This window comes from Cheilinus undulatus, linkage group 21, assembly GCF_018320785.1.
Source record: "Cheilinus undulatus linkage group 21, ASM1832078v1, whole genome shotgun sequence".
NCBI lineage: Eukaryota > Metazoa > Chordata > Actinopteri > Labriformes > Labridae > Cheilinus > Cheilinus undulatus.
The window spans coordinates 20950965-20975544 of NC_054885.1; the positions used below are offsets into that span (position 1 = coordinate 20950965).

Sequence of the window (24580 nt, forward strand, 5' to 3'; positions counted from 1 at the left end):
ATGATAGTGGCAAAAATGGGTGCAAAAAGTGGTTTAGAAGAGGTGCAAATAGATAATGTTAACATCAGAACTGAATAAAAGTTTATCACACTTTTCAGCTTCAAAATGAAGTGACTGTTAGCCATGGTGCTCGCACCAATACTGATCCAACACACATGCATTGATATCATCAATAAATCACAACTAGGGAGGGCCCGTTCACTGGGTTTGTCAGGGGTCCAGCCAAATCTGTGGGCAGGCCTGTCCATAGGCCTACATTTGCTTTTTTGCTTTTTGATTATAAAGTAATGAGTAACTTATAATTACAATAGATATAATTAGTATTATTTATAATTAATTATATAAATTATATTTTGATATTGTCAATTAGCGATTGGAATAAAAGGAGGAATAAGTAGCTAAATATTTTGAGAAAACTTTAAAAATTTATTTACCATCACGAAAACACTAAAATGGAATATAGGGATTCATGTCCTCTCAGGGCCTCCGTACAATACAGTGTTTTTAGTATAAGTCTGAGCCTTTTACTTTCACCTTAGGTCCTCAGACTGATTTGCTCGGACTTAAAATAACTGGATTGAAAATATTTAGCCAACTCTTTTGCATTCACTACTTAGCTCTGAAATAATTAATAATAATATTTATTAATATTTATAATAGGCTAATTATTATTTAACTCTTTTGTTGTGTTTTATTCAACTGTTGTAAATGACGAATCAGCGGCCGGTGTCAATTAGTGTAGTGCGCGGAGAAACACAAACAACACACACTCAGCAGTACTTCTTTCTGGAGGCTGAGCGCGCGCGTTCAGGTAACGAGAAGGAAACAGGACGCAGCTGCAGCACCGCAGTTCACGGTCACAGACTTTTTGTTTTTATCTCTCTTTCCTCCGGCTGCTCCGCACTGAATCATCGCTGCCTGTTGCACACACTGTCTGTCTGTCTGTCTTTAGTGAGCGTTTCAGTGCGTGTCGCTGCAGGAGCATGGCTGCCATCAAAGCTCTAGAGCAGTGGTGTAAAATCCACTGTGAGGGCTACCGAGATGTGGCCATCACCAACATGACTACTTCTTTCAGGAGCGGAATGGCTTTCTGTGCGCTTATCCACAAATACAGACCGGACCTCATGTAAGTACCTAGATAAAATGTTATTTTGGTGGTATTCAGCTGGCAAAGTTTGTTTTTTAGCTGTGAAAGACAGTTATGTCCTTCTTTAATTGTAATATTTTTCTATTTTGTTAAACTACAGAGGTTTATGGCGTCTTATACCTGCTTTACTTAAGTGTTTCGTTTGAGTTTTAGCCTGGTTGTTTTAATTAGCCCATGCTTAAATGGTTGCCATGAGTAAAAGGTAGCCTTTTCTTCGAACAGAAGCACTATTTGAAGTTTCGATACTTAGTCAGGGGAAGTTTTCTCCTCCATGGCTAACTCTATTCATTGTATTCCTGTTATTTTTCCAGTGACTATGACTCACTCAGAAAGGAGGATGTGTTTGAGAACAACAGACTGGTAAGAAGTCAAGATGTTGAACTTTTGTCACAGCTGACCCCATAATCTGACATGGCATAAAACACCCACATTATTAACCCCAGAGCCATGAAGACACCCCCAGCATCACACACTATTTGTTCTTGCTTTAGCATTTAAGCAGCAGATTGCTTTAATTCTCAGATGTTTCAACATTTCTACAGCACAAGCAGATTCCAATTTTAGCCTCCTTTTAAAACTCAGATTGTCCCTCTGCCTCTGTCCACTTGACCTCATTTATTTTGTTAACCCCTGTGTGACCTGAGCCGCACAGCCTGGACTCCTCCATTATTCAGACTTCTTCCATTTGAGCAGCTTCCTCTGAGGGTTACACGCCCCACACAGCACTACAGTGTGAGCTCTGTATGACTTCCTTGTTGTCTCGGATGAACCTGGCAGTGTCAGCAACAAACCTGAGAGGCTCTCCAGGACATACATTTTGAATGAGGCACCCTGTCATCTTCAGTTTGATTCTTATGATGACATTTCTCTTAAAGCTACTGTGCTTGTGTGCATGGTTTTTTAATCCAGTTTACCAAATGAAGAATATGAATCCAGATTGGTGGCAAGCAAACCTTCTGTTAAAAGGGTAATAGTTTGAACAGCAAAACACAAGAACATGACCTACACTGTAATTCACACCCTTCTATTTTTCATGAATGGAGTCATGTTTCTAACAGGTGGTTATTTCAAGAGATGTTGAATAAGAAATTGTCCGTCTTTATACCATCTAACCGCTCTGAGTGCCTTTCTTTTACAGACAAACTTGGTATTCAGTACAGCTCTGCTTTAAATTTAATGAGCATGCTCAGGCTGATGCTAAACAATGCCCTGCTATCTCTCTCCCTCTGTCCCTTTTCTTATCCCTGCTTGCTCGCAGGAAGTGCTCTATTCATTATGAAGCCCTTTATGACCTCTTTGGACTGCTGCTAGTCTATTTAAAGGAGACTGTATTGTGTGACATTTTTACACATGCAGTCATAGTAGGAGCAGACATTACTGCATCCATTGAACGTTGTTTTTACTCTGAAAAAATGCTTTACATTTTTGCGCAGAGGGCTGAGATGAGTATGTTTTGTCTGTTAAGGCATTTCAGGTGGCAGAGGAGAAGTTAGGTATCCCAGCTTTGTTGGATGCAGAAGACATGGTGGCTTTAAGGATCCCAGACAGGCTGAGCATTCTTACCTACGTCTCTCAGTACTACAATTACTTTAAAGGACGGCCTCCCAGTAAGAGCATGCCTGCTTTAAATATCATTGAAAGTGAATAGCCAAGATTCTTCATCAAGAGCTTTTCCTTGCATGCATCTTCTTTTTCTCAAACTGATTGTTGTCTTTTTTGTCCTCAGTGGGAGGTATAAAAAGGCCAGCAGAGGGCTGCAAAGAGGAGCCATCGGAGAAGAAGAATCTCCCAGTTGTTGCTAAAACCTTTGTGTCTAAAAAAGCCATGGAGAATTGTTTACCTTCAACCACACCAGCTCAGACATCACCTAAGGTGGCTGTTCAGGTCAGAAATCGTCTCATATAATGAAATATTAACAGTACATCTTTATAGACTTTAACCAGCACTATTGTTATTATTATGTGGAAGAGGTTTTTCAGTCTATTTAAAGCTCCTATGAGGATTTTTCATCCTGGTTATGATTAAGTTAATACTGATGTCTCTGTTTGGCATACACAATGAATAAGACCATTAGTCTCAACACTGCTTTCTTATATAAGGTTGTTTGTAATGCCTTAAACTGCTATCATGGCTCGGTAGGTGTCACACAAAGTGACACACTCTCAATTAGTAATACATTTGACCACTAAAAGAAGTAAGGATGTCACAATGTCAGGATTTTAATCTGTGCTGTGAAATTAGTACAAATCAGATGATATTCATACCATTTCAGTCAGGACCACTTTGTCAAGAAACACATGTGTTTGTGGTTATGATTTTCTTTTTATTGGCAATTATTAATTTGCTCTCATTTGGCAGTGTGGCTGTTCTGGGACCCACCTGCCCTTCCACAAACCTATGTAAAAAGCATCAAGCAGGGACAGCACACATTTCTGCTCTTCCTATGCATACAAGAAAGGCCTGAGGCAGGAAGAGAAGCAGCAAATAAACCCAGAGCAGAGCAGGCTCCGGTGACAACAGAATGACATTGATTAAGTCAGATGTAGCATAGATGAGGAGCTGGGGTGGAGGAGGTTGCAAAAGCAGCTTGCAGAGGAAGCACCAAAGTATAGCCAGGGAAGAGTAGCTTAAATATGGCAGCATGGATTCAATTAGCCAACAGCATGCTTAGAGAGAATCATCTGACTGTCAGCTGATGAGGGCTTGCATAAGATCAGCTTATCTCAAATATATAGCACAATTGACTCTGTGGCCTGCCTGAACTACACTTGATTTTTGGCAACAAAGTGACAAAAATAGAAGTCCTAGGCATCAATTATGCATAGTTTCTTGTTTATAGTTTTCAAAAAGTGCTTCACCCCATCTAAATAGCACAAATGTTAGCAACATTTTTGTACTGAAGTATTGACAAGATTTTTATACAGTTTAAAGAATGTGCAGGTGTTTGCCTTAAGTTAATGACAGATTTATTTCTCTCCTATTCTCCTGTCTTGTGAAATAGATGTAGGATTTAGAAGTTAGTGAACCTTTGATACCATCGGTCAATTAGATAATAGAGACGGCATTTTTTTAAAGATGTGGTGATTGAATGAGTATCAGTCCTGACAGAGTATCAAAGTATTGAACATTTTGACCAAGTTTGACAGAAAACAGGATGGAATTTATTGAAAAAAAAAAACAGTTTTCAAAAAGTATTCTCTAAATTTTTAACACAGCTTTTCCAAACATTTTCGTTTTATTTGATAAATAATAATTGATCATGCTCACAAAGCAAGAGAGGTATACACAAAGTTATCACATTGTTTCCAAGCGTCAAGAACTGGAGTTAACTGGTAGTTTTTATGAATTAATTGTGCTTCTGTGTGCAAAGTAACATATTATAAGCATTGAAAATAAAATGAGTAGGTTTAGAAAAGCCAAGTTAAAAATTCCTTTCTCTGTTTAATGGCACCTGTGTCTTTATCTGTACACGACAAGATCACTAAAGAGAACACCTGAATGACAAAGTGGGGCAGCTGTTGCTAAGTGGGTAGAGTTGTCTCTCAACCAGAAGGTCAGGGGTTCAATCCCCGGTCATTGCAGTCACATGTTGTGTCCTTGGGCTAGACATTTAGGAACACTAAATGGATTTAGTCAACATAGCATCAGTTTATGAATGTGGAGTGAATGGCTTAGTGTGACCTGCAGTGCAGAGAGTGCTTTGAGATGACTAGAAAAGAGCTCATTGTATTTATAAATGTTTTTCTTTCACAGATGGCAGTCCTGGCTGAAAACAGCAACAAAAATGGGACTCTTAACAGCAAATGTGTTGCATGCAAGAGTCATGTTCATCTGGTTCAGAGGCACTTTGTGGAAAGCAAGCTGTACCACAGAAGCTGTTTTAAGTAAGACTTTACTTGATAAATCTTTATACATCTCTGTCACAAGATTTTTTTACTGGTGATTCACTGATTCCTCGCAACACAATAAAAACCAATACAAAGTAGAGGGTGCCATCTGCTTTGAGTTTGACTAGTCTTAGTCGTCACTATCTGTGGCAGTAGCACCTATTATTGTCACTTTATAAAATGAAAAATGCACATTGTTTCATTATTAAGTACTACATTTTTTTTTATAAAATGACAATCTCATTTCTGTTTAAATTTAGACATTTATGAAATTGTAATGTGAACCATACCACAATCACTAATAACTTTGTTTTGTAATAAACTTTGATCAGGTGCAGTGAATGCTCCAGTCTGCTTCATGCAGGTGGCTACAAACCTGGGAAGAATCCAGACACTTTCATCTGTAACGCCCACCACAACAGTTGCAAACCTTCCTCCTCTGACACTGGGATCAAAAATAGTTCAGCTGAGCGATTAATCAGCTCCAGTCAGACCAAGCATGCATCACGCCCCTCTTCTGTGCTGTCAGTCCCTCTAAATATTATTGTGAAGCCCATCAGCCCTCCTCCACCCGCCCAGTCCTGGACGGCCTCTGCACAGAAGACGCAGTCGGCTCGGCAGAGGTTTTTCCAGGCTGCCCCATCACCTCCACATGTCACAACGGGTAACAGGAAGCCTGCAGAGCCTTTAAGTGCTTCAGGAAGGCCAAAGGTCCCTCTGAGTTGTGACGAAGAGAAGAGCAGAGCCAGGGTGACCATCGGAAAGAAATTGGCAGAGGAGAACTGCAACAACAACAACAAACGCCCGTTCACCATTCGACCTGCAGAGAGACGGTGACTAGTGGCATAAACAATCCCCACTTATTTAGACGTTTATTCTTTCCTATTGCCTTCATGCATTTGTCATGACTTTTTAAAATATGGTTGATGGTGAAGACTCTGTCTCTGCAGGTTTGGAGATGAGCCAAGTTGGGCTGACAACTCCAGTCTGAGGAAAGATAAATGCAGCCAAGACCCAGCAGGAAACCGTACAGGACAGCCCTCCACCAGCCAGACAAACAATAAGGAATTTCCACGTCTGAAGGCCATCAACAAAGACAACACAAAGCCAACAACAGAACACACAACCGCTGCAGGCAACTGCTACTTAATTCATTTTGGTTGTTCTTGATCCATTATTTGACATTCAGCCAACATACAACCACTACTCTGCCAATTCTCCCTGTCTGTCTGCATTCATAGAAAAACAAAACCCTTTTTGTCATTTTTGCCCTATTTATACAGTCAGTGCATTTAGCATGATGTTAGCTCCAAGTGTGATACTGACATTTTTAATTTCTGTGTCACTCTTGTAATGAACTTTTATAGTTGAGCTGTCATTCTCTTTGGATGGATGTGCATGCATGGATGCAACGTCCTGACAGTTTGTTCCTTTTCAGACAGAAACATAATAACTACTAGCTGTTTAATTTAAACAGTCTTTAAATTATCATATGTGTTTCAATTCCCTCTGCCATAGAAAGTGTGCTGCACGGGACATAGAACAAAAAACACAAATATTAATCATAGTTTTTGTAGAATAGGACAATATATGGGTTCCTAATACTCACATACAGGTTAGGATCTGTTCCTTTAAGAGCATGACAACAGGAGAACTTTGATTAAACAGTTATAAAATTAGATGTTAAATGAAAGCCAATGGAATCCTGGTCTTATTATATGCAAGGCTTCAAAGTAATATAATGAAGTGAAAACTTTCTGTAGTCTTTAATTTTTCAGCCATCAGTCAAGCCTATTTTGTAACCATCAATCACTCACTCAGCGTTTTCTGTCTCAATCATTTGTCTGCAGATCCAATCCTGGAGAGGCAATCACATCTCAAACCTTTGAAAACTCTGCTAGATCTTAAGTAAGTATCCTCAATCCTCTGGATAATCATTTTTCCCTCAAACTCACTTTGGTATAAGTGGGAAGGTCATCCAGGTGGATGAAATACAGCTTGAAAAGTTTGTGTTGAAACATCCTTGATCATTCAGCTTATTCACTCTCCAGACTGCAGACTCGTCCAGCTTCATCCTTCTCTTTTAATTGGCTCAGAGAGATGTAGCTCTGTTTCTCATCCTAACAAACCCAAAGAAGTGCCTGACCTGAACTTTTCCTGCTCTAACACCCTGATTTCTTATCCCTGCTGATGATTCCTCCACTTTTTTCTACACCTTTTATGAGTAAAAATTCATTAAAAGGTGAGGCCTTCCTTGTATTTTCATTCTGATGTTATCTTACTCGGAAATTTCCATACTTCTTACCCAAACTGTGACACACCCAAAGGCACAAATCTTTGTCTTTCTTAAAGAGATTCAGAAACGATAGCATGCACTGAGCCGCAGAGACCGGAGTTGAAGTTCCCAACATCCTCTGATGTCTCCATCAGTACAACACAGCCTCCCTCGGCTCCAACACCTGCACAACCAGCAGTCAGCTTTGCTCCATTTGATCCTGCACATTTTAGAGAAGCAACTCCACAGAAACCTCAGCATGGCACTGAAAAAACTGGTGAGTCACTTCTGTTCATAATTACGGACATTCTTCTGCAAACAGGAAACGTATTTTTAAGCTTTAAGCTTGCTTTTGCTATGTTAAAATCTTTATGTTATTGTGGGAGGGATGCTTTGCTGATATTCTGTATGCAAATATTCCTCATTTGAGCAGTTTTTTTTTTCGCTTTAGTTTGCCACCCCTCCCCATCCACCAATACATCACGCCATTGCATCAGTTCCTGTCTGTGCGTTGCTCTGTTGTTTTTTCGAAGCATCAATTGCGCTACAGTTAGATTTTTCTCTCTTCCTACTAGGGCGGAACGATTTGAAAAAAAAAAAAAAATCAAATTGCGATTTTTTTTCCCCCCTAATATTGTGATTGTGATTTAATATGCAATTATATTTAGGTTCCTCATCTTTTTCATTATTCAACAAACATAAGCAATAAATTATCCAAATTATAACCAAAACAATGTAAGATAAATTAAACTAGGGATGAAAGATTTGAAAAACAGTATCTAATTGGGATTTTGGCTCAGACAGCAAATTTGATATTGATTGCTATACTGAAGGGATGCTTTTTATGTTTTATGTTTTTTATGTAATTATCATTTTGATTAAGAAAAACATATACACGAACTGGAAAAGTAGGATTTTAGTAAACTATTCTGAAAAAAGACACTTGTATGCATGCATAATGTGTAGAGCAAAAAATATCTGCTGCAAAAAAAATTGTATCAAATTGGTATTTTGACATTTCAGATTTGAAAAATATTGTACTGTCTGCAATTTGAAAATTGCAGCAGGCCATATTGCGATTTAATCTAATTTGCGATTAATTGCCAAGCCCTACTTTCTACTACTAATCACTAGTGTTTTACAGCTGCTGTGCGTTTAGGCATACATATAGTTAACTACAGGTACCCTTGCTGTTTAGCTGCTTTTATCTTGGCCTCCCTTTACTCTTTTACCACAACTTAGCCTAGCTTAGCCTTGGCTGCTCGGCTTCTGCCTCTCCTGCTTGGTGTGCCAGATGTTTAGTTTTTCCCTTCTCCTCCTTTACCCATAATGGTACATGTATTAAATGTAGTTTATTCATAGTTTTGGAGGACAGGGTAACTCTTTAGGAAACGCGGCTCCGTGATTACGACAAATGGCTTCATGTTTCAATCTGATTTTCCCCACTCAGCGACACACCCGCTGAGAATAAAACTGATAGATATGACACACATGAGCCTGTATACAATGTAAAGAAAAAATACATTTTGGCCTGTACAACAACAAAACGTGCAGAAAGTTACAGTTACATAGCACTGTTTAAAAGAGAAGACATATGATTTGAATATGGACCACACAAACCTGTAACAATTTTGTTACTGTTTTTTTGTATATACTGGTCTGTGTGTATTGATAGTATGGTTGCACAATGTATAAAGGGTGCAAGAATGCTTACTACACATGAGCAGAGGGGTGTGGGCAGGTTTACATAAGATGCAATCATTTCACACAGTTGATGAGTGACAATGTGCATATGAGGTGAGGCTTTTTAATACAGTAATTTACACTACTGTTATTAAGGCAAGGCAAGTTTATTTGTATAGCATATTTCAGCAACAAGGCAATTCAAAGTGCTTCCCCCTGGCCCAGTTCCACTGGGCTTTGCTTGATCCAGGTACTGGCTGCATTGGTTTCTGAACCCTAGCCTCTCCCACACAGGGTGCTTGTGAGTGTACAAATCTAATCCACTGCACCACCAGTACCTTTCACACTAGGGGATTTTCTCTTGGCACATTTATCATCTTTAAAATTCACAACCTCCTCCCTATGCTGCAGAGACAAATAACTGTTTAAGTCTTTCAGAGGTTTTCCCTTCTCACTTTGAACTCAAGTTTTCATCAAGCCATAGGAAGACTTGAACCAGCAACCTCCTGATTACCAGACAGCCCACTCTCTCCTAAGGCCACAGAGAAAGACACTTGCTTAAGTATTCCAAAGGTTTTTACATTCTCCCTTTAGACTTGAATCTTGAAAACTGACCATGTATTGGCAAGATTTGAGCCCACAACCCCTGGAATGCCAGGCATTCTTATATCTTCCCACACTGCAGACAGATGACACCATTATCTTCCAGTGGTTCCCCCTTCTGGATTTGGAGTCAAATTTTTGAAAACTGACTATGCTATGGTAAGATTTGAACACACAATCTCAGAACTCCCATGTAATCCTTTATTTCACTAGCCTACAGAGATGGACACTTGCTATGGTCTTCCAGGGGTTTCCCCTTCTTTATTTGGAGTCAAAGCTTGAAAATTGACAAAGCCAGATTCAGATTTGAACCTGCAACCCTCAGACTCCCAGCCAGACCTCTCTTCCTCTCGGCCACAGAGACAGACATCTCCAGAAGTTCCCAAAGATTCTCCCTTCTTTCTTTGGACTCAAATCTTGAAAACTGACCAAGTGTCATAAAGATTTGAACCTAGACCCTGCAGTTTCCCTGGTAGTTCTGTATCCCTCTAGGCTATAGAAAGAGTTACACGTGCAAGTCCACCTGAGGTTTTCATTACTTCCTTTGGACACTGGACTTCAAAATTAACCAACCCTGCCTGAATTAGGTTTGAAGAAGGGGCATTTGCGATTGCCAGTCAGTTTTCCAGCACATTCAGCCATAGGATCAGACACTCGCTCAAGTTTCTCCAAAGCTTTCAGTGTTTTATTTGGATGTTGGAATTTCAAACTCAACAGTAGTGAATAGAGAATCAGTCACACAACCTGCAGACTGCCAGTTAGCCTTTTTTCATCACTGAGCCAGACAATAGATAGTGTTTCCAAAAATTTTTTCACCTTCCTTTGGTCTCTGACTTACAAAATTCTCCCAAACACAGGGTCTTTGTCCTCTATGCCTCTGGACTATTGAGACAGACACTTTGTTTTACTCAGATGTTCAGAGTTCATGCAAAGATACAATTTAATTCCACAACCTCAGGACACACAGTGCTTCTCAGAACTTTGGTGCTTTCTGGCAAACCAGCCTGCGTTTACAACACTTCAACTGTAGCCAAAGGGGGAGGATGTGATGGACATGTATTGGCCCGTCCAGCTCCACTTTTGCCCGAGTCTTTCTTGTCATTGTAATTCAAAGCAAAAACATCAGTCCTGAGAACACACTTTAAAGTTTAATGACTGAAGTTGAATAAAAAAAAAAAAAGACTCCCAGGTCCAGCCTGAAACTCTACAGCAAAAGTAGGCTGTTATCTGCAGCTGATAGCCTATATAGGCTGTTAATATCTGCAGAAATGAACATATCTGATAAATATCTGCAGATGATAATATCAAGCCAATAATGTTAAAAAAAATATAGGTCTTTTTAATTCTGTTTTTGTGCTGTAAACAACTGAAATTAAATAAGTGGAAATATATGACTCTTCAACTTCCAAATTCTCCATTACTCAAATCACAGCAGGTAGTGCTTTTGAAAGCTTTACATAAAAACTGTTACTTCCTGCTCTGTAATAAGACAATGAAAGCTAACTAAATGAACCAAAGGAGTTCATTTTCAACTGGATTGATTATTAGTTTGTTGTAAAATAAAAAAATAAAAAAAGCCCTGATGATTTGCTTATAATAATATTTTTTAAAGGACCACTACCAAATGTTGTTATTTAGTCACAAGAATTTTATATAAGCATTTATACTGAAAAATGTTAATATTTCCCTTTCAGAATTATGTTTATTATGCAGCGTTAATTGGGCAGCTGTTTTAACTTTAGTTTTAGTCTTAGTCTGAAAGTTACAAAGTTTTAGTCGATAATTTGAGACAAGACCGCATCACTGGTAGATTTAATAATAATGGTAACAAAACAATCAGAAAGGATACGTTGCTGAAGGGCATCAAATCCTTTTTAACAGAAGAAGTTGAAATATATGGCAGGTTGTCCACTTACTAGTCAATCTAGGATGGTGTTAATCTGTAGAACATGGATTTAATCCATAGAATGATAAAAAAGATTAAGAGCACTGAGAATTTTTACATGTTCTATTCAAAGTTAAAAATGACTTGAGCTGATTGTGTGATGGCATCAGACTGCGACAATTCAACATTCATTTTTTAATCAAACTCTTCCCTCTGGTGATTACATGATTGAAGTTAATCAAAACATGTTTCTTTTTTTTTTTTAACAAATTTTTAACCCTCAATATTCTAGTTTTAGTTGACGAAAAATCAAAACCATTTTAGTCCAGTTTTAGTCAATAAAAGGTTCACACATTTTTGTCTTTCCTTGTAGTTAAGGCATATCTTTTCTTTTAACTAATTCAATTTACCATGATCTTAAATTACTATAAATCTTAAACACTCATATTAACGGACTACAAATAATACAACAGATTTAAAATATACTGATAAAAATATTGACATACCTAATATGCACAGTGGAGAAATATCATGGATTTGAATGTCCAGCAGTCCGGCAATTATAATTTAATTTTAACTTTTAGTCTCCTTGATGAATCTAAACTTACCTTTTGTCTGAGTTTTTATCATCAAAGGTCTCTTTTTTGCTATTCTTAGTCTAGTTTTCCTCATGGAACAAAAGGTAGTCAAACGTATTCAGTCCTGGTTTTAGTTGAAGAAATTAACACTGTAATCATGTGTATATTGCCTGTGGTTTCCCAGGCTGCTATAACAGACAAAATAAAAGTGCCTGGACTAAGACAGTTGCCACGGGTAAAAAGTTATTCAGAAACAGAAATTTCCCACTAAGCTAACCTCATAATAGCACTAGATAAAGTGTCAGGTAATCAGTGGAGCCTTTTTTTCTTGTCAGCCTCTTGAGAAGTTGAATTTTTTTAGTGTACCAGTGTGATGCTCTGATGGACAGACAGCACTGCCCTTCCACAATTCTGCTAGCGTGGCTACATGTACATAATATCATGGACTCACATTCATTTCCAGGAAGAAGGAGCCATAGTGTGTATTTTACTCGTTTTGTTATTGTTAAGTTGTTTATTTGCACCCTGGTGTGTTTCACCAGGGTCTTTTTGCCAGTTGTTTTTGATACTTTCATTTTTGGGATAAACAGTCAAAACTGTGACTTTATTTTGAAGAGATCCAGCGTGGACCACTTAGTCTCTTAGCTGAAGTTTTCAAACAGTTACTACAGGCAAGCTTTCTTGAGTTTGGAGATTAATTCAGGTATTTTCTCCTACAACAGAAAAATTCATTAGCAGACAGAACTTTGTGCATATCTTCCCCATGTTAACCTGATTGTCCTTATTTTAGGTTTTAAACACGAGAGTCACTCGCCTGTGAAATCCCCACCCAGACGGCCAGCTGTGGAATCTATTAGCTCCTCAACGACTGCTGCAGCCAATCATGGAAATCCGTCACGTGGGTTAAAAATATCATCATCGAGGCACACATAACGTGGCCTCATCCATCCTGTTGGTTTCATATGAGATGTCAATTTTTCACTGAAAATAAATCAGGTGAAGTCGTATGTGACAATGCTTTTCTGAAAAGCTGCCATGAAAGGACTATCTAATCCTATTTTATCTACCTCTTAGGCGCTAAAAAGGGAAAGTATTTGTCACCCACCAACGCCTCCAGGACTGAAATGAGGTCACCCTCTGTAAGTTCCCTCCATTAAGTCTCTTAAGAGATTAATTAACAGCTCTACAAATATGCTTTCATTACATTCCCGGCAAAAAAAAATGGACGACCTTCTTTGCGTTTAAGCAGCCAAAGTCAGAATTTTTAAATTAAAGTTATCTATACTTGACTGTGTCTCTAAAGTTCTTTTGTTTTATATCAGGTGAAGTCTTATCACATTCCAGTGGAGCAGATTGAGAGAGAGCTGGACGATATTGAGATGAACTTGGCTCAGTTGGAGAAGGAGGGAGTGGAGCTGGAAAAGAAACTCCGCAGCTGTGAAGAAGGTACTTTTCACCACCCACACTTTCCCTTTACTCATTTTTTTCCACACTTATTTACTTGTTTAGAGTTGCAAATAAAATTGAACACTGATATGATAGAGACAGCCTTGAAAATAAACAACTTATTCAGATCCCATCAATGCAACAGTCAATTTTGTCTTCATGCACTGAATAACCTCAACACAACTTTGATATTTGATTGTATTTGAACACGCTGCTGAATCCCAGTGCAGCTCTAGTGAGAGAAACTGTGGTGTAATGTCCTCTCACACACATACACTCACTGTCAGCTGGAAGTTGAGGTGTGTTTGGGGGACACGCTGCCCATTTCTATTACTGTTTCTGCAGCCAAATGTGGTGAGAGGCACAGACGGCCCACAGGGATGTTGCTTCTCTTTTGAGGGAGTGGGAGTAGGGGGCCTGATTGCTTTGCTCAAGGTCAACATGACTCGGGTGTAGTAATATATATTCTGGCTGATTGCATAGTCCTTTTTTCCATGTGCCACCCAGGAAGCCTTAGCATGCGGACACTTGGCCAAAATTTGACATCAATTGTAAACCACCCTGGAGATCATCAGCTTCTCAACTGGAATTTATGAGTGAAAAAACGAAACCCTGGTGCTTAAGTTTGAATCAGGATAAAATCATGTTTGTTTTGGCATCAAAAAGTAGGGCTGCACTATCTTATCATCATGATAACGATAACAGTACAAATGAAAATTCCTGCCAATATTACAGATAACAGATAATAACAGATAAATCAGCCGCACATATTTTAAATATATGTCATAGTATATCGGCCTTAAATATCAATAAAATATACAAGTTTACCACCAAGTATAGGTGGCTGTCCAGGGCGCTAAAACATAATCTGTGTTAATTCAACCTCCACAGTGTTAATTTAATGCTTTTTCCTTGTTCATTCTCACAGATCCTGAGTTAAATTAACACTTGGAAAGTGTAAACACTTAAGCTCTCTTGCAGTGTACATTTTTAAAGTGTATTAAAGTGTACTTTAAGCAAAATGTTATGCTATTTTCTGTGCACTTTGGCTGTAATTTTAAGGTATTTATAATTTGAATTATTTGCATTGTGCAGGGCATTTTTTATACATTCAAAAGATTGCCAGCTCACGTTGATCAACTGTGCTAAAGTCAGGTGTCTTATGGAAAAAAATTTGAGCAGGGACAGATGCAGAGCTAGAATACACCTGGTGTTGAGAGTCTGCACTCCACCCTTTATACCAGACTTTCCTCTGGCCACAGGCAGGAAGTGACCAACTTAGTGGATAACTTCACTCACGCTGCAGAAGTGTTTAACATCAAAAACAACAATAGTTCACCAGAACCATGAGCATCATGGCCCGAGGCATGATGGGAAAAACTGTAAAACAACTACCAGACAGTTTACTTACCCACTCCTCTCTCAGCGCAGCTTGACTCAGCTTTTCTTTACACAGCAGACACTTGGTTCTTTACAATTCATAAACATACCAGTATTGGTACGGGCTAAAATGAGTTAGGTAACATAGTCACATCTGAGGTCAGCAAAAAAAGCATCTCTATCAATAAGGTGTCATCATTTTTATCCTCATTTTTCTTTTTATGTAACTTTGGTGTTGTTTTCTTGCTAATATAGAGTCATTGATGAAATAAAGGATTAACAGTTACTCTAAACACTTCATAATGTCTACTTAACAAGGCAGTTAAATCCATCTCAGTGAAGCAGAAAACCCAAGTGGTAAAGCAGTTCATGTTATAATGCTGCAGGGGATCAAATCAGTATCTTAGCAATAAATGATCATTTTAAAATGACTTAAAAAGCAGCAGATATTCAAGATTGATCTTCTAATCACTGTCTTTTTTTTTAGTTACACTATACATATTTTTTATCCTGAATTTTAAAGGATATTGCTGTCATTCCTTCAAGTTGGAGTCCAAAACACCTTTAGAGCTAAGGGGTATCCGCAGGGTCTTGAAAGTTGAAAAATCAGTTTAGCCAGGATTAGAGCTTTATAAAAGGATCAGAAAGTCTTAAATACAAGACCATAAAGTTTTAAATTGTGTTGTTTTTATTTTTAGAGTAACCTAGAGGGGTCTTAGACTTTTATATGCTTTAAAATCTGATCTTAAGAGTACTCCAAGTGTCCTGACATTGGCAATTATACAATGTTTTTAGTTCTTAAAACCTAGATGTATGTTGTTCTACTATGTAGCTTTAACTGCAGTGCAAAACTTTTAAACAGGCCCTTGTAAACTACTTTTAGGCAGCTTAATTAGAAGATAAGACCTTCCGTTGTCAGCTATTTTATGGTATCAGAGTGTTTTCTCATAGTCTAGTCAAAACAATATCGAAAAAAGGCCTTGTTTGCTTATTATAAGAAGAAATGCTACCAGCATTTTCTTTTCTTTGTTGGCATATTTTTGTCTTATTTTCAGCACTAATCACATAACTGTGTAGTTAAACTTAAAAGGTATGAAGAGGGGCTTGAAAAAGGTCTTAAAAGCATAAAATTAAATTCTATATTTTCTGTATATACCCTGAGATAACATAAAAAGTAAATTTATCCCTACTGAATGTGGTTCAATTATTAAGATTGTTGTGCACTTCACCATGTGTTTCCTCTGTTAAGATATTCATGGAATCCTTGAGTGTGTGCATTTAAGACTTTATTTGGCGTCAGCTCTGAGATAATGAGATGAAATTTGGACTGAACATCTGTAGGACCCGGGTCTTATACATGTTTGGGTCTGTCTTTTGGGACTCTGATATTTTTTTCTTAGTGCAACATATTTATTTTGTATTTGTTTGCAGTTGTTAGTTTGTAGTTCAGGAGTCGCCTTACTGTTCAGTTTTTTTAAAAAACAGTGACAATAAATGATTCATTCATTCATAAGAAATTATGGTTAAAAAGGCATTACTGAGGCTTGTATTTTCCCTGTTCTTTAAATGATATCAGTTTAAGCATCACATGATCTGCAATAAGCCATAAAATGTTTTAAAATACATTTTTTACAAAAATCACAACAAATTCTCCCCAGAGTTTCCAAGGATTTTTGTCAAAACTTGTTTTATGCAACCAACAAAACTTTTCAAAAGTTTACAAATACAAACTTATTTCTATAATCAATGAGAAAAGCATCAAGTCCTCACAGTTTGTAAGTGAGGGGAATATTTACATTTCTTCCTGTGAGCTAACTGATGGATTCCATCAGTCAATAAGTTTATTCACAATTCAATAAAAATGCAATCCATCATGATAATTCATAAAAAGCTCATTTGTGAAATGGGGAAGTTATGTGGAGCCTGAAAATAGGGGCCAAGACATGCTTATACAATGTCTTTGTTCTGTAGCACAGTAGTGTTTACATAGAGTTAAAAATTCTATATATTTTTACCTAAAGTACATACTATTATTAGCTGCATCTGAGTGTCTCTGAAGAGGAGTGCTGACACAGTCCCAGGAGGTGAATCAGAACCATCTCAGCCAAATTATCCCAAACCCCCATTTGTTAAAATCCTTCACTTTCTAATGAGTCAATGAAAACAAAGAGTTGATCTGTTCAAATAAAATGAGCTGTAATTCTGGTTTAAACAGGGCTTTCTCTCGTCAATGCTGTGTTCTTTTAAAATGTGTTTTTTCAGAGGGAGATGGAGACATACTGATGGACCCTCTGATGGTTGAATGGTTCAGTCTTATCCGAAAAAAGCAGAATTTCATTAGAAAGGAGTCAGAGCTCGTTTACATGTGAGTACTTGTTTTTTATACCTATAAACATGAACACTGGCTATTAATTTCCCATCATTCATAACTGAATATGAACAATTGTGTGTTTGCTCCTAACTTTTGTTGCAACTGTTCACTTTGCAAAGTTTTATTTACTGTAAAGCTGCTTAGTTTTGAAAATATTAGAAAAAATATTAAGATAATTTCAGATGGTTTGTCCTTCTGAAATGATCTTATTATCATTATCATTATTCCGGCAGACTTATTTATGCCAAACCAAATCTGTTTTCTAAGATTTTTAATACAACCTGAAATGCGATGTGCATTATAAATCAGCTAAGCTGTCTTTTTGATGTTATTATTGGCTACGTATCTCAGAGCCAGGACTCAGGAGCTGGAGCAGCAGCAGCCAGGTGTGGAGGGGGAACTCCGCAGGCTGCTAGAAAAGCCAGGTAAGATACACTCTCCTACAGATCTGGTGCTTTACTCTGCAAATGGCAAAAACAAAAAGTGTTGAGTCGGTTTTACAGATCATTTAAAGTCCAGAGAGGAGCTGCATCGGGAGAAGTTGTTGATGCGGAGGCTGATGGAGATAGTGGATGGCAGAAATGCGATTGTCGAGGGTCTGGATGAAGACAGGCGGAGGTATAACAAGGCAGCTTTTATTGATCACAGATGCAAAGTAATGCTCTTTATGTAACAGCTTTAATAACTTTGTTTTATTTTCAATCAATTATAGGGAAGTGGAAGAGGATCAGCAGCTGAATGAAATGATGAAAAATCTTGGTAAGTGCTGTTGTAGTGCTTTTTTAAGGTTTATTTTTTTAAATGAACACGTCATTCTAATATCCACTTTGTTTTGTCAAATAGGAGTTAAAAAAGCCAAAAACAAGAGGAAATCCTCGATCTCTAAGCTGTTCAGGCGAAGAAGTAAAAGACGAGTGGAATGATCCTTCAGACAATTGACTTGTCTTGATGTTTTTTATGCTTTTAAAAATCAAGGTTTTTATATTTTAATATTAAAGTACATGACGTGATAATGAGAAAAAAATAGATGTCAAATGATGATGAAATAACAGGTTTTATTTTCAACTTGGTGGTATTGAAAAGTGTAATTTTCTGTTCAAAATTCTTAGTTCTTTGTGTTAGGGTGTTATGATTTCACAAGAAAAATCTTAAAGAAAGGTGTATTATTCAGAAATGAACTGATATCATTTCCCTTATGTTATTAAAACTGTAGTAAAAGGGTTACATGTGAAAAATTCTCACCCATTTGTTTTGACTGTAAAAAGAAAGACGTGACATGTCTTGTTGATGATTATGGCTAATTAATTCTGAGAATGCCATGGTTTGAGAAAATTGGATGTTTCCTGTTAGAAACTCAAACTAAAATAATTTCCAAGTTCCAGAGGAAACACGGGCTCTTCCACGAGTAAATGAGAATGAGCAGAATAAATGCATAATCCTTCAACAGCCGTGATCCAAAATGAAATTATTTCAGTTTTTATTCAATAATGGATTTTAACAAATTTCTTGTAAGGATATTAGCAGGAGAAAAAGCCTTGACAATTAAGTTAAAACGGCTGTGGAGTGTAAAATGAAGAGCCACACATGTTGAACTGGCCCGCTGCAGACTGTGGTTCCTCTCCCACGCTGTACTGTAGGTGGCAGCCTGGGTATGCTGTATCACATGGCAGGAACTTGGAAATCCAATTTGCCACAGTGCGGACAGTTAATTTCTTTGCTAATTTTATAAATGCTGCAAAAATGTTCAGCTGTGCTGATGCAATAATGTTATGTGAAAGAGGATTAGGTAGAGCAGTAGCTTATGGCCGGGGAAGGCTTATAAACTATAGGTTGTATTGAGCTCTTTATCTTCAAACTGGGTTTAATTAAACGCTACTCTTTACTAATATCTGCATCAGAAATTCTCTGTACCTGCGCTATTTAATGTTTAAAGGACGTGTGGAGTCACTGGTGTGTGAAAATGGCATCCGAGTGTTTGCAGGGAAGGAAATTTAGTTGTATTTTAGCTTTTATTGAATGCTATGTACTTGATCCATATTTATAATATTTTTAAACTTGAAATCTGTTCAATAAATCTTTTAAAGATTAGTTTGCTTGAATTATTTACTTAATAACAGCTTTCTATTGCTGAACTTATCACTCCTCTCCTCATGTAACAAGCTCCACTGCTGACTGTTGATTCCAGATCAGACTAAGAAACCAACAATGCTGCGTCTCCTTTGCATTAAAGCTGAGCAGTAATCACAGAGATGCATCAATGCATGCTTTTAATAAGGCGTTTTAAGGAAGGCGACATGATAATTCACTGGCGTCAATATATTACGGCGACTTAGAAACTACACATCCCTCATTTTGAGATGCATGAAATTGTGATCATGAACTTGGAACACAATCTTTCTAGCTGAGCAGAGTTGGGGATGGTATTGGTACAAAATGCCATGCGTGATGTGGCTGACAGTCGAGACTGAATGTGTGATATTAGAGTTAATTAAAGCTTTGCGCCCCATCTACTGCAAATGCTTGCACTTCTGCAATTAAGAATCAAAGGCGAGGGCTTAGTGTCAGGGGGGTGTCTAATACATGGTTTTAACAGGAATGGGACCTGATTTGCCGAGCTCCTAGCGACAAGCATTAACAACAGCCTCAAATTAGAGGGACATTAATATTCATAAGTAAAACAATTCATCCTGTGAATGTGTGATGAAATGGAATCCTCTGAGGTGAGCTCTTGTGTCCAGGCTGCCATCGTTCATTAAAATATGCCATTACCCATGAAGTGCTTAATCTTTATGAAAGGGTGGTAAAATCTGTTTGAACTGCTCTGACAGAAAGGTGGAAATTGTAACATTGTTCTGCACCTTACATTATATTAATCCTGTGCATTTTTAAAACATGTCAACCTATGCAGTATAGTAGAGCCATTAGCCGAATCTTCTGAATGAAAATGCACTATTTATAATCTTTGTGCACATTGATATTTCTCTGCACTAGTCTGCCTCTTGCAACACAATCTAAATTGTGTGTGTGCCTTCTTATTCCGTCTCAGCCAGAGTCTCTGCCACTAGCCTGTAATTATGATCCTCGAGGTAATTTTATCAGGCTCATTAGCTCTGATGAGTAAACGAGAAGCGTGCCTCTAATTTATTGGCCATCCAGGCTGGAGACTTAATTCTCATCAGAGAGATCATAATATTTGTACAGAGAGACGGATATACAGTACATATACTCAGCTAAAAGCCTCATAGGTTGTGACTTTTGTCACTTAAAAGTAGGAATTAAAATCAAAACATGCTGTGTGTTTGGTAATTAGGTTAAAATTATTTCCATTCTTTTTTTGACTCAGGAAAATGATGTGAAGCATTTGTTTATATTCTGCAGACTCTTGTGACTTTATTTTCCTGCACAAAAATTAGATTCTCAAACCTCTGCAAACAAAACAGCATTGTTTTTTCCCCCCTGTTCATCGGAGATGATCCATTTTCTGTGTCAGAGAATGTGTTAAGGGAGCGGGGTAAATATGCTTACAATTTTCAGTGTGTAGAAATTTGCATTGAGGGGAAATTATGCATGCTGGCTAGTGGAAATGAAATGTATAAAGTGCATGACTGGTAGACTTGACAAGTGCAGCTTTCATCCATCTCAAATGAATAATTTTCACTTCCCTTAAACATCCTTAATCCAAGCATGTTATCAGCGGGCATGCAGGATTCTGCCAGACTTTTCTCCTGAACGGCACAGCAACTTTCAACTTGCCTGAGATTCTGCACTGCAGTTGCTTACCACATGGTCTTAGGGACTCACTCTTATCCTTTCCCGCTGGTTTTGTGGATCAGTAAAATTCCTTCAAAACACAATATATACATAAGGCAGGTCTTAATAGATAGCAGAATGTCTCACTCTACCCTCCTGTGTGCTGCCTCAGAGGTCGACTTTAATGCACTGTATTTTACCTCTGATTCACATTGGCAGAGAACTCAGAGGAAGGTGTCTAAAAAAACCTATTTGCTCCATAGCCCTTTGTCCTCTATTTTAAATTTCACTGACAGACCCTTCCATGCAGGTGGTTTGGAAATTCATAAGACCGTAAAGGGATAGAGAAGGATATTCATACTAAATTACTCATTTAAATGTTTTATTTTGGAAACATCCTTCAGTGTAATAGACACTTATTGTGGCAAATGCCCCCCTTTACATCCAAATCCCTTTAATTTGTGCACTCTAGCATGTTTTCCAAATGCGTCTGACAATAAACAATTAAATATGTAATTGCTGTTTATGCTCCTAATCCTCATGATAGCCTCTTATATTAAGGGTTACCTGGCTATTTTCAATATCCACTTTTCACAGAAGCCTCAAATTGTGATAAGAATATTAACCTCATCAATTTCAGGTAACTTTCAACGCTTTAACATCTTGTCTTAAAGACCTGTGTGTTAGCAGGAGTCTCAGCCTTGGCATTTAGTGACATTTTAAGCCTTTTAACAGAATCCAGACAGGGATTTGCAGTTTCCACCAAAGGAAAATAATTTATATCCTCCTTTCTCAGAAACTGTGGGTAGAGGGATTAAATTCACCAGAGAGATTTGTATGTGGTGCAAAGTAAAACAATATTGTGACTCAGTTAATACATTTCCTACCATCTACTTTCATGCTTTGAGGAAGTCAGGAGTTGTTACTCATCGCAGTGAAGTTGGCTTTGATGCTTTTCTTGTTTAATTTTCTCATTTTCAAGGTTTTACGAGTGTAGGTCATAGCGATGACAGACCTTCTAACAGAGCTGAGACACCTTAAATAAGTGTGCAGGCTGTAAGGCAATATAGAGTCAAACCCAGACCAATCACACGGCTTCATTTCCAATCAAATTCCCTTAAAACCTTCACAAGGAGCAAATGTTTTCACCCTACTTAGAATTATATTTAAAACACGGCGATGTCCTGTGCACAAGAAGAAAAGATTTCTGAATGACGGTTAGCAACACAAAAGGTCTGTTTCTGCACATGTGGACTGTGTGTGTGCCAGTGTGTGAAGGCTGCTGTGTAGTGGAGACATGCAGGGCTCTGTTCTCTCTGTGGGCAGGCAGCTTTGATGCACTGCCTCTCTTATCTCACGCCTGGCAAGGTTAATGAAGTGGTGGCACTTTTGGAGGAAGTAGAAATGGGATGAGTAGCAAAGACCAGAGGAAGCTTGGAGATGAAACGTCCTGCTCTTAGCGGCTGTAAGTGGCAATTTTGGTGAATTACATAGACAATAAGAGAGGGGTTTGTCATCCTCTTAAACACAACAGTCGTCTGAATCGGGAATGGCTGATTGCATCTCTTTCAGCCTGGTTCATATGAAATTACATTAGCATTTAGGCATCACTTGTAACTTGATCCGTCAAACATCTCTGCTTAAGGCCAAGATGGCATTTCTTTGCAGCATTTTAGGCAAGTTTTGTGCACAATTGAGCACAAAAGAACAGTAAAAGTTGTTTCCTGTCTTATGTATTAATGGCAGTGCAGGGATCCAGTCTTTTAAAGGCCTTTGTCAGGGGCAACAAGTCTCACTTAAGCAACAGAGTTGGCTTATTTTATTTGTAATGAGTGCTTCGGAAGTTGGCTTTTGGTTACAGCTTAAACAAAGGGCAAGAATGCTGCAGTAATATAAATATAATAACAGTTGATGTACTGCTAATGCTCTGTATTCCTTTGCATTTTGGTTTTTAATATTCCAATTCCCCTTGCATCTATAAGAGCTAATAGGTAAACAGTCCTGAATGGGAGAAATGAAGCAGGTCTACATGCCAATGAATTAGCATATAGATGAGTTCATCTCATACAAATAGTGCTCTTTTGCCCACAACTCCCTGTGCTGAGCAAAGATCATGTATGTAAAGTATGCATGCAGGAAATGTAAATCCATTTCAATCATCATTCAATCTAATAAGATTTTTTCTCTCTCTCTCTCCCTCTCTCGTTTGTCCGCCATTGCTCAAATGTCCGGGAATATTGAAAGGGCGGTCAAACTATTCCCTAAAGCAGCTTAATTGTTTAAAAAAAAAAAAGACAGAAGACGGTATAAAACCAGTGCCAATTTCATAGAAGCATCACACAAAAGCTGAATGAGTTTTACAGAAATTAAAGCCCTTCAATGAAAGCTTTTATTTTGTTAAATTCCATAAAAGGAGTGCCATTGACCGTGTGTTTTGTATTTGATCCTCATTATTGTAATTCCATAAACAAACACCACCTCTGTGAAACAAGTATTTGTATCATAGCTCATGTTAATATACCCAAAGAAGCTTATAGAATTGGGTCAGCTAATTAAGCAATTAGCTTACTGCAGCTCTGTGGTCAGGCTGCTGCTAATCTATAGCATTGTGAGCCCCAATCTGCCAAAAGCGAGAGGCTTGTGTGTCTGCGTCTCCCATCCCGTCTGACAAAGGATCATGTTTGAAGCCATCCGCTCCCTCAGCAGTGAGGCAGAAGACTTGTCTCTGCTCCCTAATGCTCACGTTTCTCATGCAAATCCCTGGAATTGAATAGGTTGTTTATTGTCTAGTTAATATATTGAGACATTTATGTAGTGCTGTTGAAGTGTTTGCTCTCTGCATTTGTAAGTATGTTAACACACATGAAATCCCAGACAGATTAGACTTTGATAGCATTAAAGCCATGATGAATGTTGGTGGCTTTTAGCAGAGCCCACCACGAGGCTTCTAAGCAGGCGTCTGACGAGGGCAGAGTTAGGCAGCGCCACTGTGGAGTGTTAAATACATCAGTGGTATAATTTGATTCAACTCTTCATCGTTGTAAGCCACCAAGTCGAATAACCTCAAACTTCTCAGTGAAGAAGGAACTGCTGCAGGCCGTTACTTCTTGGTACATTTTACAGCTGTGTATTTAAAACCTACAGGGATTTTTTCACATTAGAAATAATGTTTCCAAAATCTATCCATCAAGGATTTTCTGTGTGCAGTTTGGATGTAAGCAATCTGGGAATTCAGCAGTCATCTATCATTAAAATCTCTTGGAATGGATGCTAATTGTAAACCCAGCAGCTAAGCAGCTAACTGTCTTCTCAGTTCAGCATTAACCTCTGCAACATAAATGCAGCCGCTTCTTGGTCCTGCTCATCTGTTGAATCTCACTTTAGTTCATCAATATACTAAAAGTTACAGCAGCTTCACTCTGACTTATTTCAGCAGTATAAGCCCCATGAAGAGAATGATTTTCATAATTTGACCGCACAGTACCAAGCAGGCTTGTGGCCCAAGTTGTTTGATCTACGACCCCAATTCCAAAAAAGTTGGGATGCAGTGTAAAAAGCCAATAACACAGTGAATG

The 24580-nt window shown here is 38.1% G+C and overlaps 1 protein-coding gene across 2 annotated transcripts; it reads left to right on the forward strand.

Moving 5' to 3' along the window:
• The first annotated feature begins 765 nt into the window (after window positions 1-765).
• micall2a (mical-like 2a) lies at window positions 766-19343 on the forward strand. 2 transcript variants are annotated; one of them, XM_041778451.1, is made up of 18 exons: window positions 766-811; window positions 953-1126; window positions 1459-1507; window positions 2613-2754; window positions 2874-3031; window positions 4901-5031; window positions 5367-5867; window positions 5985-6169; window positions 6885-6942; window positions 7387-7586; window positions 12849-12956; window positions 13133-13197; window positions 13381-13504; window positions 17147-17249; window positions 17607-17680; window positions 17759-17873; window positions 17968-18014; window positions 18099-19343. In XM_041778451.1, the coding sequence occupies exons 2-18, from the start codon at window positions 984-986 to the stop codon at window positions 18176-18178; spliced, it is 2283 nt and encodes a 760-aa protein (XP_041634385.1). In that variant the 5' UTR covers window positions 766-811; window positions 953-983; the 3' UTR covers window positions 18179-19343. The 2 variants fall into 2 exon arrangements, with proteins under 2 accessions (XP_041634385.1, XP_041634384.1); XM_041778450.1 differs by having other exon boundaries at window positions 776-1126.
• The last annotated feature ends 5237 nt before the right edge of the window (window positions 19344-24580 follow it).

Coding starts and splice junctions, on each gene's coding strand:
- micall2a (XM_041778451.1), top strand. CDS start 984: ATGGCTGCCATCAAAGCTCTAGAGCAGTGGTGTAAAATCCACTGTGAG. Junction 13,505..17,146: donor ACTCCGCAGCTGTGAAGAAG/GTACTTTTCACC, acceptor GTGTTTTTTCAG/AGGGAGATGGAGACATACTG. Junction 18,015..18,098: donor TGAAATGATGAAAAATCTTG/GTAAGTGCTGTT, acceptor TTTGTCAAATAG/GAGTTAAAAAAGCCAAAAAC.